General features: G+C 41.1%; 1 protein-coding gene across 1 annotated transcript in view; it reads right to left on the bottom strand.

Annotated features, from left to right (window-relative positions):
- Positions 1-19,798, bottom strand: part of LOC104079326 (serine palmitoyltransferase 3-like) — a gene marked incomplete at its 5' end in the record, with an annotated part of 37,032 nt that overhangs the window by 2,847 nt on the left and 14,387 nt on the right. The window contains 4 exons of the mRNA XM_009581332.1: positions 15-144; positions 1,143-1,278; positions 14,162-14,288; positions 16,440-16,659. Of these exons, the coding sequence (XP_009579627.1) occupies positions 15-144; positions 1,143-1,278; positions 14,162-14,288; positions 16,440-16,659 (613 nt within the window). The remainder of the gene's footprint in view (positions 1-14; positions 145-1,142; positions 1,279-14,161; positions 14,289-16,439; positions 16,660-19,798) is intronic.

The raw sequence follows: 19,798 nt of genomic DNA, 5'->3' as shown, positions 1-19,798 counted from the left end.
TCTTCTGTGCTTACCGTGTCTAACATCTCCCGTGTATGTGCAGCTGACACACAAAACCGAGCCCTGGATTCTGTGATAGGAGTAGCTGGAAACCCAACCACAACCACCCCGATATTTTTTTCTAACATGCGTCTTGCAAAAGCCCTAAGGAGAGAAGAAGAAGAAAAAAAACAAAAGTAAATTATCTCCAATAAACTGACCACAGAGAGAAAACATTCAAGTATAATAAAACAATGGGTAAAATCCTGTCTTCAATTGAAGTGGATGGTAATATTCCCATTGAATTCAGTAAGAGCCAGAATTTTACCAGTAGGACTGAGATTCTTTGCTGCTTAACAGCTCATGAAGCCAAGTGGGTGTCAAATACTAGAAGTGTGATGGCAGAGAAAACACTGAGAATAGACACGATTCATTTATGTCAATGAAAGGCTTTGAGTGCAAATCAAAATATGTGGGCATTCACAGTCCCTAAGCACAGAAGAAGTTGGGCTTCTGGAAGGTGTGAGAGCTGGGTTCCTGCACATCAACAGAAATAAAACAATCTGTGTGATGGTTTCTTTGCTCTCACAATTACTCTGCCAGTTTAGGAACCTCTTGTATAGTATGTACTAGACCTAGAGCACACAGCCACCCTAAGCTACTTGCAGATACTCCCTACAGCTCATCCCTTACATCATGCTACTACTGACTTCTGGCCTGCATGTCCAAGTAAGTGCACAAGTGCTGCTTGATAGGTACTGAATGGTAAAACATGCAAAGACCGTTCAAAGACCAGATGGGGAAAAAGAACATCTCTCCAAAATAATTCATACATCAAAGGCAATGTATCTCTTTTAATGATTATAAATTTAAAAAAAAAAAAAAATCCAAATTCAAAATGCTATCAAAACTATTATTCCAGAGCAAGTTAAAAAAGGATAAGAGAAATTTTAAAAATTCTGAATACTGGAATAGCTCAAAATTAAGTCTAAGGCAAAGTTTAAAATAGAACATAACTAAACGATGAATTCAGCTAACAGTGTATGTTTCTTTTGTGAAGCATCTACCACACATAACTACATTTTTCACAGTGTATACCAAATAACCTATGAACTTAAATAGTGTTTGTTTTGCCAACAGGTTTTTTTTTTTTCAGTACTTACCCTATCTTACCAGGCATATAAAGGAGTAAGGGGACAACAGGAGAATCATCATTGCCATAAATTATGAAGCCCATTTCATGCAGTCTTCGTCTGAAGTATCTTGTGTTTTTCCCCAGCTGGCGCACTCTTTGAAGCCCTGAAATGAGTCAGTCAGGAGAAGAGTCAGTGCAAAGATCATAACCGGAGTATAGTAACAGGCAAGAAACAGGGCTGTGGGTAACAGTTCAAAAAAGTTTGGCTGAAATGTATATGCTGCTATTTGATTCAGAAGAAAAACATGGAATGAGATAAATGCAACTACGTTGATTATTATGGCACTGTAAGACAGATGACTGATATTCCTGTACTTGTGAGCTGCCTTCCCACTGGCAGAAACAGTATGTCTTCTGGGGATAGATAGGTGAACAATTCCCTTTACTGATGAATAAATATGAAAAAATAATTCCCTTTGCGCTGAATAAGGCCTACTGAATGACACACGCCTATACAGAAGTAGTTAATATGTCTCTGTGGATACAGGACATGTAAATAGAGTATGTTCTTTCTCAACATAATTCACTATAAAGGGAAACAACCAATGTCTACAGATGTTGATACAGATGTCAGTATATGCATATCTTTTCTCATTAACAATATTCCTCAGGGGTCCTCTAATATCTTAGCTAGTTCTGTGCATACGTGTTTGATTTTTTTTTGTTCTGTGACTGTAATAAAGCTTAAAGTAGAAAATACTGCATTTTGGGTCAGCTGAAACTGATGCTTTTGTTGCAGTTTTTTAGACAGAGGAAAAGCATGCGATAAACTTCGTTACTACACAAGGTTTGATCTGCAGTTTGTTACCAACATTCTCCATAACTCCAGTTACTCTAATATACATCTACATATGTAACCCCTTGCTGAGTCCTGCTCAGTGTCTCTGTCCTCTTATCTTGCTGTTACTACCTCAATATCATCATCTGACAATAGACTTCAGTCATTCAAGACTTTCAGACACAAGTTTTGTTCTCTCCATTGTCCCTGGCCTCATTCAGTCACGAATCCATTGATGTGTCCCCCAGCAAAACTGACAGGAGAGTTGAAGACAATTATTTTTAATGAAGAAAAAAGACAAAAAGCAGTGGAGCAAAAATGTGCTTGAAAAGTCATCTCAGCCTTTTCTTTTGCAGTGTCACTAAGGAGGTGGTTTCTGACAAGTGCAGTTGCTTCCCCACCCATTGCATACAAAAGGGAAGAGCCACACTCAACATTACTGTAGGTAGGAAATATATTACATCTTTTCCCCACTCCACCTGCATTATATTTCATCAGCGAGCTGATATATGTGCTGCTCTTCCAATGCTGTTAGGTGCTGACAGGGATGGTGCCGCCTACCCCGTACCCACATGCTGCTCTTTCCCACCACCTCCCCAATACCAATCCTAGGTTCACACAGCCACACGATGAATCAAGCCAGCTCCGTCATCTGTCTGACCTCGCCAGAAAGAAAACTGCCAAACCAATGTCAAACGGATCAATTCTCTAAACCTAATCGCTGTGCAGCTGCTTGTGCCTGCCCAGCCGAGGTGGTGGGAACATGTGGTAAGACTGGGGTTTAGCAGGACACATCTCAGCTACACTCTTAACTTCATTTTCCTGCCGTTCATCAGCCCATACTTTCAGTAACACTTACATTATGTCACCAGACATGAACACTGAAGCCTCCAGTACAACTCATTTCCTCTTTTTCCCTTTGCTTTTAAGGTGCCTTTGCACAGATGTATTACATTTTCACTCTCCATTTACTTTTTCATTTTACTTTACTTTTCGTTCGCTTCGTTCTTCATTTACTACTTTCTGCTGTCACCCTTCTCTGACTGGATGCCTGTTTCCTAATTTCCCATCTTCCTCCTTGTAACCACAGTGGCCAGGTAGGCATTTGTAGCTGCTACATAAGACCTTCAGCAGATTTGTCCTCAGACCGCATTCTGCCCCACCACCTGCTGTGGCTTTTCTTCCTATTCCCTCTTGGCTAAGGTGGGGATCACCACACCTACATAAACCCCTTTTCCATTAATCATTTCCAAGCGCACATAGGTTTGAACAAGATCTACTGCTTCATCTGTTCTGTATCTTCCCGAGTCAAGGTTCTGTCAATGTTCTGGCTGGGAAATTTATAGGGAAACTGGGACTTGCTTCACAGTGATCAGTGTTTTGCTGAACAAATTAAAAGATCTCATAAAACCAGTGCATTTGGAACTTTATGCACGAAACTGCCCACGCAGACAACCTGTTAGTTACAGTTTCAGTCATTCAGTTTAAAGCATTCAGTGGAAGAGATCTGCTGGGTTAGAAAAGGCCACAAATAGTTTAACCATCTCTCTAATGCTGCTAAAACAAAAACAGCTGTGCCAGAGCAAGGAAAACAAATGAAACACAAAAGCATCCTACTACAAAGCTTTCCAGTCACTAATAAAAACAATAGTCTGTGGTATTTCCAAAAATATTTTTGGTGTAGTAGATCTCAAAGAACCAGGAGGAAATATTGAGGAGGAGGAGGAGGAGAAATGGGGGCAGGGGACATGGCAAGGAAAATGAGTTGGAGAAGAACCACAGAATAATGCCTCTGAAGTCTAAAGAGAGACTTTTTCCCGTGTTAGAATTTGTAAAGATGTTATTAGCACCTCCTGAATGCCCAAATTACAAGGAGGAGGGTGCTGGAGTAACCTGAACTAGGGGCTCAAAACCACTACTGCCTCTTGCTATCTTAGCAGCCCCTGAGCTAGTTTCCAAACTCTCAGTCTACAGCATTTGAAACTACTAGATTTTCAATTAGGGAAAGTTTTCATAAATGCAGATGTTCTTGGCGACTGCAGTTTAAGACTTGCTGCCTTCTCCTTTCTATTCAGCTGTTTACCACAAAGCTGGAAACAAAGTGTCAGCCATGCAAGATTCCAGGCCGTTCGGTATTTATCAAACCATATGCGCATGGCCCAGAGTTGATCAGTTTGTCTCTACTTATTTTAGGTACCGGAAATTTAGACTCCAAAGCAAGAGGGGGAATCCAACAAAGGAAACAGAGCTGAAAGAGAAGTTTCAGGCAACCCCCCAAAAGTCGAACACCTCTTCTTCTTCCAATCTTCCCTTGCTATATCTATATCCTCAACCAGCTTGTAGTAGGACGGATCCCCTTTCGAGACTCCCTACGGAACTCATTTCAAGCCAGCCAGTGCTAATGCAAAAGAGCCACTTTAATGTTTTAGCAACATCCCAGAATAGTAATTTCATTTGCAGGGATGCATTAAAGAGCCAAATAAAAGATCAGAGCACTCACATATATCTGGAGGGGAAAAAAAGCACATTAGGAGACGATTGCTACACACACTGTATTTGTGGGTGGGTGGCTGGGAGGAACCTATTTCTTTACCAAGTGTCAACACTTTCCTTTCTCATGTTAAGTTTTGTGGTCAAAGACCACATACACACATCATACACGCAGCCATCTTATATGCTGTCCTGATAAGAGCAATAAAAACCTTAAAGTTTGTAACTGTATTTCAATGCTCTTTTTCACTCCTTTATGGGACCCTCCAACGTCACATAAGGAGGCAGATCTGAGCAAAATGTTTATTTTGGTCTCATTGACCCATTTTTTCCCCCCCACACTGCAGATTAAATCAGTGTGAGAGTGATTAATTCAGTTTAGAATCAGATCTTAGTCCAAACTCACTGCATGTTTAACCAAAGACACCGCATTTAAAAACTATTTTCTTTGATTCTTGAGGCTGTGATCTTGCATCCTTTATTATTTGTTGAGTGAAAAATCTGCAGTCGGACCCTTGAGCTAAAACGATATAGCTGCATCTATTTGAATGTAAGAATTTACCTGTATGGTACTAGAGGATCAGGTCCTTATACAGTAAGTATATTTGTTTAAAAATTCTTAGTTTGCAAAATTCTTAAGGATTTACAGTCTATGCAAATAGCTTATAGCACAGCATGCAGGATATCCAGATAGTTATATTCCATAAAACATGTGAACCACAACACAGCATATTTTTGGAGAAAATAGCCTAGACAGGGAAAACTGACCCTTAGCTAATTAAAACCAAGCCCACTAATGCTCCAGAGTTTTCAGCTAAGGTTGAGCATGACCTTATTAAAAGCTCTACATCTTTTTATTAGCTGAATTAAGAAGGGACAGAAAGAGAGAAAACTGAAAAATAAAGGATTCTTAAATTTCACAAGTTATCTTCACATTCCTTGGAACGTATAGTGATACATAGCCAGCTTACTGGGATTTTGTAGAAATACAGGATTAATTACCTGGATGGTACAACAAAAACAGATTTACTGCATCTGCAATCCAGCTACTGCTGGCAAATTTAGAGTTTACATTTGTTGCACCACTTTAAAAATATTTGATTACCTCAAATTTCTAAGGTGTTGGCAATTCTGGGAAAAATGCTGATTATATTTTTGTTTGACACGTATTATTGTGTATTGCCAGTTTTAGCTCATTAATTTCTGCAGGCTTTTAGGAGGCTTTATAGCTCAAAATTAATATGGTTTAGTTTCAGGAAAAATACAAAGAGAAGGAGAGAGAGAAATGATAAAAGATAGTGGCTTGCTCATAATTTCTTTGAAGCAACAAGCTTTTTAAGAGAGCCACTTGGAGTAACAGACCTGGTAGATGCTTGTCACACGCCAGGCTATGGCTTCAGACCTGCTTTCAGTGAGTAGCTGCTCTGGAGTTTGACAGCAGGAAGGCATCCTGACTACACGTCTGAGGGCCTGATCTCAGGCGGGTGTTACCTGGCACAGCTCCATGCACTTCAATAGAGCTTTGCTATTTATGCCAGCTGAGGATCTTATCCTGGCAGCGAAAGAGGTAGTAAAAGTACCAGCTCTCTGAAACAAAAGTTTGTTTTCCTCTTCCAGAGATGTCTGCTTTTCACTCCTGCAAGATTTTAATAAGCAGAGAAGCTGGCTGCGTTCAGTTCCTGCACAAACATTCTACCTTTGAACTCTTCATGTAAGCTTCTACCCTTGGAAATTCTGACTCAGTATATTGAAAACAGGAATAAGCAACCTGTAGCCTTTCATATCAAGATCTCAGGTGTATTTTAATTGAAGGAGAGCTATTTTTCCTGAACCCGTTCCAGGAAAGATAATCCCACGCCGTACTTTTTTTTGGCATACGGTGGACTCTTCAAGACACAAATCCACCTGCTTTAATCTTCTCCAGCTGTTGTTTCATAGGGTCTTTCTAGATAATTAGTTACATAATCAAACTTTTACATACTGGTGTCAGTGTGTCTCTTCAATCTGTGTTCTTTGGATGGAGAACTCTACTCCCTGTCCTCCTCTACTAACAACTAGATAGTAAAAAGCAAACTTTCATAGGCTGAAAAAAAAATTGGAAAACAATAGCTCTTCCCCACTAAACTGTTGCAGATGGACAGATTTTCTTTTTTTCCTCTGGTTCCATTATAAGAGTAACACACATGTACCTCCATGTGCATTAAATCACAAATAGAATGCCATAAAACTGGGGTGCCTAAAGAAAATATGTTCTCAGATAAAAAATCTTTATAAAAAAAATAACTTTGCTATGAATTGGGAAGAAGTGAAGACATTTTCTTCTACGATCTAATGCCAACTAGAAACCTAGTAATTTCAACTTAATTCAGCTGCTAAATAAGCCCTTAAGGACTTATTTAGTCAGTCCAATTTTAACTGTGAACTGCTGCAAAACACTTTCCAGAGCAGATCAAGGGAAGAAAGAGTGACAATTTCAGCTGAAGCAGAAAGGAGAGAAATTGTACAAAATCTTATTTCTCGAATGAGTCAGCTATGCCTACCCAGCACCTTATCTATATTCAGATGCATAATGTAAGCATTCAGCGTCCCGCACAAAAGCAGGGACAGAGCAGCCAGCCTTGGCTGAGCCTTATTTACTCCCAGCACAGGTGATTAATCACAAAGCACGTCAGTCCCCCTGCTGAAAGCCAGCCAGTGCACAACGCACTCCATCTGTATCACATTAGGTGTTTCTGAAACGCCAGTGATCTAAACGCCATTAGAAAAGGCACTTCTCTCCTTTGTGCTCCTCAGGCTGATAACAGTGCTGGATTCCTTGGGCAGTGGCAAGCGGCATCTGGAACAGAGAAGGGATCCTCACGCTCTATCCTGGCAGCAAAGACACGCTTAAAAGGTGACTGTGTCATGGAGCTGGTGTTGCTGTCCCTGGGGAAAGCGTAGCTTTCTTTGCTGAGGGACAGGCTACGAATCACATCCAAGTCTGACCACATCCCTCCTCTGCCTGCGGTTAATACTTACTTGTGAATACAGGGGACACCTATCCATGGGTAGAGTCTGCTAGAGGACTACAGCACTGGTTAACTTTGAATATGGAAAAAGTGACTTCATATGAGGTAGAATCATAGGTCAATATGAGGTCAATCCTCAGAGCTCTTGCAAATCCCTGCAAACACTATTACTCCAAAGCCCCTGCCTGTTCAGATCAACTGACCCTCCATGGATACATTTGGCTTTCTTTAGGAGGTGGACCGCATGGCAGGTGGCTCCACTGGAGCAGTGTGTCTCACTCATTTTGAGTTAAGATGGCAGATTTAGCTCTGTCTCATCATCCACTGCTGGGAGAACATCTGTGATGTTCTGCTCAGACAAATAATAATCGTGACAACATATTATCATCATCAGCATCTTCAGTGTCGTGGTGACTGGGAGCCCTAGTCATGGAGCCAATGCTGTGCAAACAGGGAATAAATTCGCTTAAGCGCTTTAAATGTAAGCACGTACTTATTGGGAATATTAACTTACTTAAAATTAAGCCAGGGTTCATGCATTCTGCTTGATGAGGACCCGAGAGAAGCAATCATCTCAGAATGAAGCAGCAAAATGAGAATTTGAGAGGGAACAGTAAAAAGGCATACTTTAGTATGACTGATTCTGTAAGCTGTTTCGAGCAGGTTCAAGGGGTCCGTCGCTAAGTAGCTTGCAGTATTAAAGCTTACAGCTACAGTTTCACGATCAGTTCAGTCTGGCACAGATTTATTTTGCTGCAAAAGGGATCGTTCCTCTCGGCTCCAGCTGCTCAAGTCCTGGCACTGGGATTCACGTAGCCACATGGTAGATTGGCTCAGTTTGGCTGTAGGCTAGCCAGTTGTGGGAGGGTCGGTTATTTTTCAGCTAGATCAGTTCTCTGATTCAGTTCATTGCATGGCTGCACGAACACTAATGGTGGCATGAGGAAAAGGGGCACGAATAAGGGGATGGGCATGAATAAGGGGATAGGCAGGGGATGAAAGGCAAAAAAGAGGGCAAGACTGCCCTTCCTGGCACCAGTGCTTGTTTATGCCAGGTTCTAGTGATGTGAAACTAAGGTTTTTGATTTACAGAGGACCCTGACAGGCAAAGCTAATGTTTTCAAAAGATTGCTGAGCACAGATAGCAGTGGAAAATGTTGGAAACTGAGCGTTTTAAGAAGCTAGTCCTCCAATAATACAAAAATCTAAGGCAGACGGAAATGTTTTAAAAAGGAACCTTTTAAAAGCAGATCTTTTTAATGCCAAGCCAAAACAGAAAGCAGCATTCTGCAGCTTCTCGCAATCTGAATGAGGTCAAATGCAAGAACTCAAAGTCTGCTAAAAACAAAAATGAAAATTAGCAGTTGCAAAAAGATAAACCAATCAGCACAAATGGCAAAGTAAATTAACATTTTAAAGAAACACTTTCTATCTAAACAACCTCAGGAATTATCTTTTAACATAACAAGGACAGTGATTCCTGAGGATAGGGTTTTAAATGTTTCAGCATCCCATAAAAACATACGAAAAATGCTTACTGCTGTTGGTGAATTATTGTTTGCCATGCGTTAAACAGAAAAATGATGCCTTTGCAAATGCTGCGATTTGCTTTTTACACCACTATAATTTATTATCAGTCATCAAGAAAATTGCTTTAGATTTTCTAGCAGTCTTAACTCTGTCTGCCTAGTGGTTCTATTTTTTACCTATCAAATTTAAGTGTAAAAATATGCTTTGGTATTCTTAGGCAGAAAGGGAAAAAAAAAAAAGGTCTGAGGTCACAGCTGGAGGGGCTGTGTTGCATGCAAGTAAGTGTACTTGAAAATTTGCGCAGGGTCCAAACACTCTGAGTCAACTACAGTCTCATCATGGGGATAAAACCACTAAGGCAGCTGCTGAGTTTCCTGAGGTATCTCCAGTGGTGTAATGAGAAGCCACATAGGAGAACATATAAAGAATATCTGTATTATGAATTATAAAGAGTAAATGCCATGGGAACTTCTGCTTCCCATATCTCCTAATAAATGAGGAGAGACACATTTGAGATGAAAAGGCCACAAAGGCTTAAGAGGGATAAAATTATATTTTTTTTTATAGACTATATGAACTGAACTGTGGAACTTGCTGCCTTATGACATTACTAAAGGAAATACAGCTGCCAGAAGTTCATACGCTTTTGAACAACTCTATTATAGGAGCTATGATAGTATCTATGACATTATGTTACCAAGAATAAACGTGTCTTGTTCTACAAGCCATCAATTTGCAGAGAGTCCTGTAACACATGGCATTGAAAAATGCCAGGACTTGTACTCTACTAAAAATATGATTTTACATGAAAATGGAAATACATTTGCAATTTTTGTTGTCGTCCTCTGACTCTTCTGACACAAGTCACTCAAGAAACAGACTTGGTCCTAGTGACCCCAACCTACCGCTCTCTCCCAGGCAGGAACAACTACGCATATCAGTTTTGAGGGAACTATCATCTTCTCCTAATTCAGCATTTCTTGTGCTTCATTTTCTCAAGTCACAGCAAAAAACAACAAACATGGCAAAACAAGTAAACTGTAATAGCTGGCTGTGGGCTCTGCAGTGTCCTCCCAGTCACATTATCATGACATTAATGTCTCACAACTATTACAAAGATTGATACGGGACATACCCATACATTTATAGATGGTTTCTGTGGGAGACACCATGTCTTCTCTGAATCTTTTTACTTATGTAAGTGCAAGGCTTTTAAAATGAGAACTTCCCCATCCAAATTGGAGTCTCCTGCTGCAAAGGAAAGTAAGCACACATCTTGCTGGCACACTTTCACAGCAGTTTGCTGACCAGAGAAGAACAAGGAGTGTCTGAGGTACCAGCATTGGTTTGGAGGGTTGTGTGTTTGCTATAGTTTCTTGCAGAAGCATTTGGTCCTACTTCTTCTCCTTCTCCACACCAGGCCCTTTTTGTTCACAGCCTCCCCAGCCCGTCTTCTCAGCATCTCATTTTGGTCCTAGTCTCCATCCTTAACACCCACTTGTTCTCTATTCACTGTTGTGTCTCCTTTGCTTGTCAGAGCCTCTTCTCTCTTTTAATCTTCCTGGCTCACCTCCCTAAGTGCCTGACAGTGCAGGATGGACATAGGTGCTCAGGGCCGCAGTCCTCTGCCCAGGCTCCAGGTGGGGGATGCTCTGTTCAGGCCCCCCAAACTGAGCTGGAAGATGCTTCTCCACTCAGTGGTTCTTGAGATTTGTCAATGTTCATTCCAAGTAGAGATTTTTTAGAGTCTTGTAACAACACAAGACTCAGATGGTATTCCACAGGCATGGCAAAAATTATAAACTTGGCTATCACAATCCAAATCTTCATCCCAAAGCCTGGAGAAACTTAAGATCTTCAAGGGAAAAAGGATTTTTTAAAAATCCTCCACACACCCCCCCCCCTTTTTTTCCTAGATTATCAAATCCCCATAGGTATATCTAGCCTTCTTCTGAGGAAGGACTGAACCTTTTTTGTGGATATGAAAAAATTGTAGCCTGAAACAGACACCTGCTGTGGATAATCTCCAGCTAAACAGTTTAGGTTTCATAGAATTATTTTTAAAGTGCTAACCTGTTCCTTCCTTGTAATTAAGCTGTACCCCCTGTGTCCATACACATTTATTCATATCCTGCAGTCAGGCATCCAGTATACTGATCCTGTTCTGGAAATGCACACCCTGATTCCTTTTCCAAACAACCATACTCTTACTAATTGAAGATAAAGGAAGAAAATATGGGAGATCAATCATTTGGATACACACCAGGATAAACACGAGCAGTATCGCTGCATTTCTGGCCTCTAGCTTTACCCACTACAGAATTCCACCTATGCTACTCTTTTCTAGATCAGCTGCTTAAGAAATTAGTGGAGAATAACCAGCAAGAAATTGAGTGGAATGTAAAAGCATGTTATCTGGGAAAATATAAAAGACGACTGTGTGAAATGCTAAAAAATAGAGAACAAAGAGATTTCAGAGCAGCAATTTAAATGACCAAGTCAGTCTTCCTTCTCTTAGTTTTCTATTAATCTACCGAGGAGTCAGTCATGAAGTTCAGATGTAAGAACAAGCTGCGTTAACACATTTGTCATCCCATTATTTCATACTTTTTTCAAGAAGCATCCTCTAGTTAACACGGAACTTTTTAGCAAACTCTAATTTCATTCTTTTCCAGGACATTCCCAGTATGTTTTGCAAGGCTCCTTCCCCTACCGAAATGCCCTCTGGAGGACAAGCCATCAGTGAACATCTCCTTATAAAGGATTCCCCAAATCATCCTGTGGGAAGGATTTGAAATAAATTGCAAAAGAAACCCCTTTTATCAATTCAACAGGCTTCCAGAGAACAAAGGGTCCATACCACCCTGTGGCAACTCTGGTTCACTCGAAACTTCTCTGCCAGGTGTCTCTGCTACACTGCTCGTGCTCTCACAAGGACAGCTCACATGCAGGATTCACCATTTTCTATGACAGCAGACCAAAAGAACTCAGCCAAGGCCACTGTTGTCCTTGGAAACAAAAACATCTAAGAAGAGACAGTGCTTTCTCTCTTCTGTTCTCCCCTCCTTTCTAAGCCGCCACCACCTTCTCTCTGATGCCAAAGCAGCACTGTAGTGTGGTCCAGCATAAAATTTTTTCCTGTGTTTTGGGTTGCGTGTTGTTTTTTTTTTTTTTTTTTTTAGTCACAAGACAGCCTAATGAAGGGAGGCCCACATGAAAGAAAAACCAATAGACTAAAATAATGAGTCTGGCTCGGAAGGACAAGAAACATTTTTACACATCATAGGCAGTTTGCTAGCCTTTGTGCAACACTCTAAGTTGTGATATATGATTTATTCATTTGTTTTTCTATTCATTTGCATTTCGTATTACAAGACAATTGTAAAAAACTGACAGAACACTAATTTATTTCATAAAGGATTTGCGGAAGACTTAATAAGCACTTATTTTGTGCAGAAATACAAACATTGTGTCATTAAACAACACCGCTTCTGGAAGAGAAAATGCTGCAAACTCTTAGCCCTAAGAGAGTCAGACACGCACATCTTAAAAGACTGCGTCTTGAACCAAGTTCTCCTGTTACCCTGCACTGAACTGCATGCAGAATCACGCTAGCTGAAGATCATTTTTAAGAGGCTTTGAAGGTTTGGAAATGCTCTGCATGTTTAATACTTCACACGCGGCATCTACGAGAGCCTTCAGTACGTAACTCTTGGGAAGGCTCAGTGTAAGACCGCCCTCTGACGGCAAGCATTTCCCATAGCTAGCGCAGGGAGCAGCGCAGCCGGACGGGCTGCAGGCATAGTCCCCGAGGTAGCAGAAACACGTCAGAGTTGGTCTCTTATATTGAACAGGATGTAAGCATCAGCATACGCAACCTCGACCTTTCAAATTTCAAGTTGGAAACAGTTGTTACACTCTGACTTCTCTGCCAAAATGACAAAAGCATCATTTCCTCATTGTCTACACATCGCACTGGAGTTTTGCTGCACTTTGTCATTGCACTTAGCAGAATTTGGCAGTGGGAGTGGATTCTCTATCCCTCCTTTTGTACACTGGGGTCTTGTAAATTCTGGCCTCATTGAAGGGCTGCGATAAACATCTTAATAGCCTCCTGTCTATCATGGTTTGAAACCACCCTCTAGGGCACTGCAACAGAATAGTGCAGAGCAGTATCTTATCTGCTCTCATATACGCTTTTTCCTTTCCATTCCCACCTTACCCCCATCATATCTACCAGGGAGGACTAATACAGAATTACTCTGTTGGTCCTACACAAGGTAAGAGAAAATAGCACAGCACAGTGCTGCTGCACCGGTATAAAAGAGATTGCAATTCAGAGCAGAATCTGTATCTTCTACTGCATGTTACACTCATTCCTGACAAAACCTGTACAAATTCAAAAACCACTAGCGTTTCTCCGAGTTGGGATTTAAGTCCTAGAACACTGAATACCTATCAGTATCACTCTGAAACAGTAGCAGATAGATACGTCACACAGTTGTTTTGTTGCTTGCTGCATAGAAAGCGTGTTACGCAGAGGGTTGGACGGTAATGCATCTGCAACTTCAGGAGAGGAATATAAATAAACCTAATTTTCCAAAAAGACACCAAGTAGTCAATTCTTTTGGGACAAAATGTACTTCAAGACTAGCTTCAGGACACCATAATTAATGCCTGAGTGAGGTAGGAATTATTATAATCATCTTCTCATGCTATTATTCAACATACAATACCTGTTTTGAAATTCTGCACCATGCTTGAGTTGCTTGCCATTTTGAAGGTTCACACTTACAAAGAAACTAAACTGACAGCATCTAGCCCATAAATGAAGGCATGTCCTTATGAACCCCTCCTACAAAGTCAGACAATCTACTCAAAGGGCAATTAATGTACTTCTATTTGTTGCAAACCAGAGTGGGCTGGCAACCATAGAGCCAGAATTCGCCAGAATTCCAGAATATTTCCATCCCTGCTGCATGTGGATGGGTGCGGAAAAAGAAATAGAGTTGATAGTACTTAGAATTGTGATGATTTGGATACAACTTTTACAGTAAGAATTATTTCCTTTGCATTGCATTACCATCCTACTTTGCTGCTGGATGACATTTTGCGTGCGCCTGTACACAGTAGATGCTCTGGTAGTAATTGAAATAAGTGAAGTTAAAGAAGGTGGCTTACCTTGTGTTGTCCCATCTAGTCCCATGAGACATTTCATTGCCCTGATGATTTGCTCTGCTACGGGTGGACACATAGATGTGGCGTACACAGCACTGTGAGAATGAGTTCGTAAAAAGTCCACAAGGTCCTTACACAAGCAAAACAAAGCATGAATGAGCTTTGAGCTGGCCAAACAGCAGATCTCCCTCTTAACTACTGCAGGAGTGAGAACATGCAAAAGGAAAAGGATGTTTCACCAGTTATTGGTTTGCTTTCTTGGCTGCTACTGTTGATACATGACCTGAAGAAACATCAGGCAGGTGCAAATACTTTAACATGTAAGTGGGGCAATTACAGCTGAAACAAAAGTCTGGAATAGAATAATGTTTACTTCTGTGCTAAGACTTATTATAAAGGAGCCAAAATAACTTAAAGACCAATGAACAGCTGCACTTAAAATACTGCCCAGTTCCTCTCTGGGAATGAAACAAGCCTACATGACATCAGTATAGTTCCTCTGCCACAAGACCTAACCCAGGAAAAGCAACTTTACTGGGATCTATCTTTGGCTATTAGCATATAAATTTCTTTCAACTGAAACTTTCCATCAGTGTGGCAGGGACAGTCATGTTAGAGTTGCTAGAGTTATAGTTGCTTTAACATTTCCTTGTATAATTAAAAGCACAATCCATGCTCCTAGAAAAAGCATTGATGTACTGTAGGCATGTCTAAAGCACTAGTAACTTTCCTGAATCCAGGGACACTGTAGGAATTCAGCGCTTGATTAAGACCGTCATTGTTACGACAGCTTTGCACCTCCTAGTGCAAAATATCAGAGTAACAGTTACCACACTAAAAGCTGAATGCATGTTAGTGAGAAAGGGATGAGGCCTGCTTGAAAACTGCCTTTGATAAAAAAATATCACCAGAAAAAAACCCAAAGAGAGTAACACAAATTATTGCCAAAAAAGCTGTATGAGTCTATACGGTAACTCCAATGCTAAGGATAAAAATTTACCTAACCTCATACAGGTTATGCATTGCTATATTGTAATCCTAAGGGTTTGATCAAATAGCTGAGAAGGCTTCTGTGCTCTAGCTGATGCAGAATAAACAGTGCCACAGTGAGTTTTTGGCTGCAGAAATGAATGTAAGTGTGTTGGGCGAGCAGCTGCCACCAAGACCCAGAAGCCTGAGGCAAAGCTTAGTGATACACACAGGCATGAAAAGAGCAACCCACTCTTATCTAAGAAAACTTCCAAGGATTAGATGATGAATTACTTTAGACTGCTTTTCACAGGTCTAGGCTTCCTATAATTTCTAGCTACATTAGCCACATTGTCTTTGGTAAGAGTTAAACCTTCAGATACAAATTCAGAAGCCACAGGAAACAAAGAAAATTGATTTTTGATGTATTACGATCACCTGTTTCAAGATCTCCAGAGGCAAAACCAAAAAAGACAGTAAGAAATATACACTTCATACTTTCTTATAGCCCTTTTATTCTACTCAAGTGCTACCCTTATTAATGTTATCCTGACAAAAACCATATGGGCTGTCTAAACAGGCTTCCTACTCATTCAGCAAACTACTTAAGAAATACATTCAGCAGGGTATGAAAAGGGTAAATAATCAGCAACCACTTGATATCTCTGTCAAGCAACAAACCCGATGACATTTCACAATGGTGCTGATTATGCTTTCCCTTCTTCTACACCCCCAGTTAAAGCAAGCTCAGCTCTACTTTTTGTTGACATCTGTTGTTGGCAAGAGGTTGTTTTGTTAATGTACACAGAGCAACTGAGGACACGGATTTTACTATTGCAAAAGGCCCTCAGTAACCCTCTTTCTCCATCCTCCTAAAAAAATGCAACTATGACAATCCACCACTGTTTAGGAATTTTATTATCAGTGGATGAAACTGTGGCTTTAATCTCTCAATATTGCTCCACACACTGTTTACAAATGTGAAACAAAGTAACGAGCAATCTGCATGCAAATTAATGTAGTGAAGTATATTTAGCCAACCACAACGTGTCTAAACATTTCCAAGACAAACAACAATCATCAGGGTGGCACGGAAATACCCAACCCAAGCAAATTACAGAATATGAACATGAGACAAAAATAAGAAAGTCAGACTATTTGATGTGCGTTTGGGATCCAGACAAAAATGGTACTAACTTTAGAATAGTGCTCCTGCAAAGCATTCTATGCGAAAAGATAATGAAATATATCGTACATAATAAGAAGGTACTTCCCCCACCTTGATGTTAAAATGTTTGTGTTTTCCTTTTACCTTTTTGCCAGCTATGTATCCTCCAGCTGCGCCAAAGCTCTTTGTGAACGTTCCCATTAATACGTCAACATCGTCAGGGCTCATACCGAAGTATTCCACAACTCCTCGGCCTGTTGCGCCCACTGCACCGATGCTGTGAGCTTCGTCCAAGTAGAGGTAGGCTTTGTATTTCTTCTTCAAGGAGACTATCTCTGGCAGGCGCACGATGGACCCTTCCATGCTGCAGATGGAGAGAATCATGGATGAACAACAAATCCTGTACTCTCTTTCTCTTTAAGATACTGCCAGAAAACATAGGCATTAATTGCCTTACTCCATGAAAGATCTTCAATTTGTACTTACAGTTCAAAGAAAAAGTGCAACCCTTTCCCATCTGCAGGTGAGTGTAAAACAGTCAAACTGTTTTAGAGTTCAAACAATCAAAAAGTCTTTGAACATTTGCAAATTTTCAACATGCCAGAAGAGAGAAGGAAAGGTATAAAGCGAGGGGAAGATACTCACCCAAAGCAGCACATTACAATTCACTACAAAACAAATACTGTAATGAATTATAAGGAATCGCTGTAATTCAGTCTGGTCCTTGCTTACCTCATCGTCAGCTACTGGGGCAATATTTGGGGGTAACAGCTCTAGAGCAAGTTACCCTGGTGCAAAGTAGTTGGGTCTAACATACACAGGAGATGGGCCACCTGAAATGCACAGATGGTGCCATAAGTCAAAGCAGCCCCAGTCTTCAGGGTGGACAGAATCAGGGATTAGAAAAGGGAGCTCAAATCCTCTCTTGCCAATTGTTTCTCCCAATGCGTACTTTTTAGGAAATGCAGCCTGCTACCTAGTACTCAAAATAAAAAAAAAGTTTCCATTCTTTTTACTTTCTTACAGCCATGCAGGAAAAGGAAATATTCTGAACTTGCACTAATGGTGTATTAAGATTTACAGAAATAAGAAGAGATGATAATTCTTTTGTATTGTTGGTAATCACAGCAGTAAGTTAGAAGGCACAGAGGAGCTGTGCAGCAAAGTGAAAGCCCAGGGAGACAAATAAGAAATGCACTCTAATCCCATAAAGATGAAGTATCAATAGTATTGCTATGAAGATTATTACATCTTGAAAACCTTTGTGAGATGACTACAGTTATGCTTGGATATGCTCTGATGCACTCAGTATTCATTTCATAATGAGTTAAACATGTTCTGTTACACTAGCTCTAGTGAGCAGGTCTTTAAATGCTAAATACTTCCTACCAGAAACAAAGTGAGTGCGCTGTGTGCCAGGAAAACCAGTGCTCCGTGGCTAAGGCCCACGGCTATGGTGTATCCAATTGCAAATGCTACAAGAGTTTCAGGCAAGCAAGAAACGTTGAGTTTGTTCCCAAATAGCACGTAGAAAAGAGCAGTGCAATCAACACAACGTCTTGCCAGTTTTTAGATGCTGGACCAGTCGCTTTCACAGATTGTTTTGTTGCCACTCTAGCTGCACTATGCAGCTGGAAGTTTGGTACCACAAAAGGGGCAGGATGTGCTTTTAGCACTTGGGAAATTCCTGACAATTTTAGTCCTTCTTCATCCTCCGGTCTCCTGAGTGAGCCTGGAAACAGCTTGGTCTCCAGTTTTGAAGGAGACCTGCCCATAGGCAAGTCTCCATTAGTTTCGAAGAACAGCACGGGGGAGCAATCATGGACAAGGGTTGCCTGTGCTGTTAGTACTGGGAGGTTCAGAGAGCCTGGCTGTGTGCGCCTGGAGGCATATTTTTGGCTGTCAGGTGACTGCTAGCAAATCTTGCCCTTCTGTCTTGCCCAGCAATAGAAGAGGCAGCTGGGGGGCTGTATATTGACACCACGGTCTCTTGCAGCAAAGAAGGGTGGGCTTGTACTGCAAGCTCCTGAAGGCTGGGCTTTCTCACTTTTCCCAAATGGCACTTGGCAGCAACTTGAACCACCGCAGCTATTTTCCTAATGAATACAAGGGCAGAGCCCACAGTCCTCACACAGCCCAGAGTCAAAGCATTAGTCAGCTAAAAATTATATTGAGCCACTGGGTGTGCTTGGGCATGCAGCATCGTACGTGCTGGAGATGGCAGCTTTCGGCTGCGTCTGGTCAGCCTGCAGGTTGGCTACACGGTCAGAGGGTGAGAGTGGTGCCAAGGAGCACCTCTGCAGAAGGAAGCGAATAGGCATCCCACCCTCCACCTTCCAGCAATACTTGGGCAGACCAGCTAGGCAGAGAAGGACAATAATAGTTCTACATTTACATGGACATCATTAGGCTTTGTGGCTGATGGAGATTCACATAGGAGACACAGCATTTATCTTCAAAAACGCAAGAGTAAAAATGGTAAGTTAAAAATACAGAGCTTGATTTGCTGCATATTTGTGGAATGGAAGCAAAGTTGTTGCTGAAACCCAGCATACATAGAGCTGGTACATGGCTGTTGCAAGATTTAACCTTTAAGATGATTTAATGCAAACTTTTCTTACCAGTATGAATAGGAGATTTCTCTTTGAACTCTAAGCTGTTTAGCAAAACAAAGCTCTTGTATTCAGTTTCGGTGTTGATTTACTGCTCTTGAAAGACGCTGGCTGACATAAATGTTACAATAGTTGACAGAGATCCTAACATGGCCTTGAAGTGTCCATGGAGTAGATAAAGCGCTGTTGGTTTCGTGTATGTTTTCTGTGCTGCCATTCAAACAGGCCTCAGCCCTCCTGATGGCAGAAATGAGAGCTGTTTTGCTGCCTACTCTAGTTCTTGGTCTCTCTTTTGACCCTGGGAGATGGTTTGCGATATGAACACGGCTCTGTTTAGAATTGCTCCAAGATAAAGCTCACTTCACATAACCTCTTGGGTAGCCCAAATGGAAAGTTTACTGAATCCTTCAGTAAATATTGATGTCGACTGAGTTTTGTCACTTTTACAAAGCTATTGATCTGTTTCCAGATCTGCTCAAGCACACAGGGCACATCAAAAAAGCTGGATGCAGACGAACATAAGCTGGCTCTGCCCAGGCCAGACGTTCTCATTACGTGGTATTACATCCTGTCTTGCAGCAAAAATTATTAGCTTGGTGGCAGAGATGTAAAGCTTGTAGATTGCAGATGACCCTCATCTCCCTTGTTTGGCAGGCAGGCACAAAAGCTTGCTTCAGTACACACTCAGTTTGAATCTACTTCCAGACGTGAGGAGATAATCCAAAAATTTGGGATCACTGAAGCTTGATTCAATCCCTACCAAACCACTGAGATTCTTCCTGATGTGGCTGATGGATTGTGGAGCCAGGTGCTTCGAGAGACAGGAGGTGTGCACTTGTGCTGGTCACTTTGCTTGGAACACAGGCTCGCTCTTGGCAGAATACTGACAGT

Source organism: Fulmarus glacialis, unplaced genomic scaffold (genome assembly GCF_000690835.1).
Source record: "Fulmarus glacialis isolate BGI_N327 unplaced genomic scaffold, ASM69083v1 scaffold110, whole genome shotgun sequence".
Lineage (NCBI taxonomy): Eukaryota > Metazoa > Chordata > Aves > Procellariiformes > Procellariidae > Fulmarus > Fulmarus glacialis.
The sequence above is the reverse complement of the archived record's forward strand: the minus strand, read 5'-3'. Positions and strand labels throughout refer to the sequence as shown.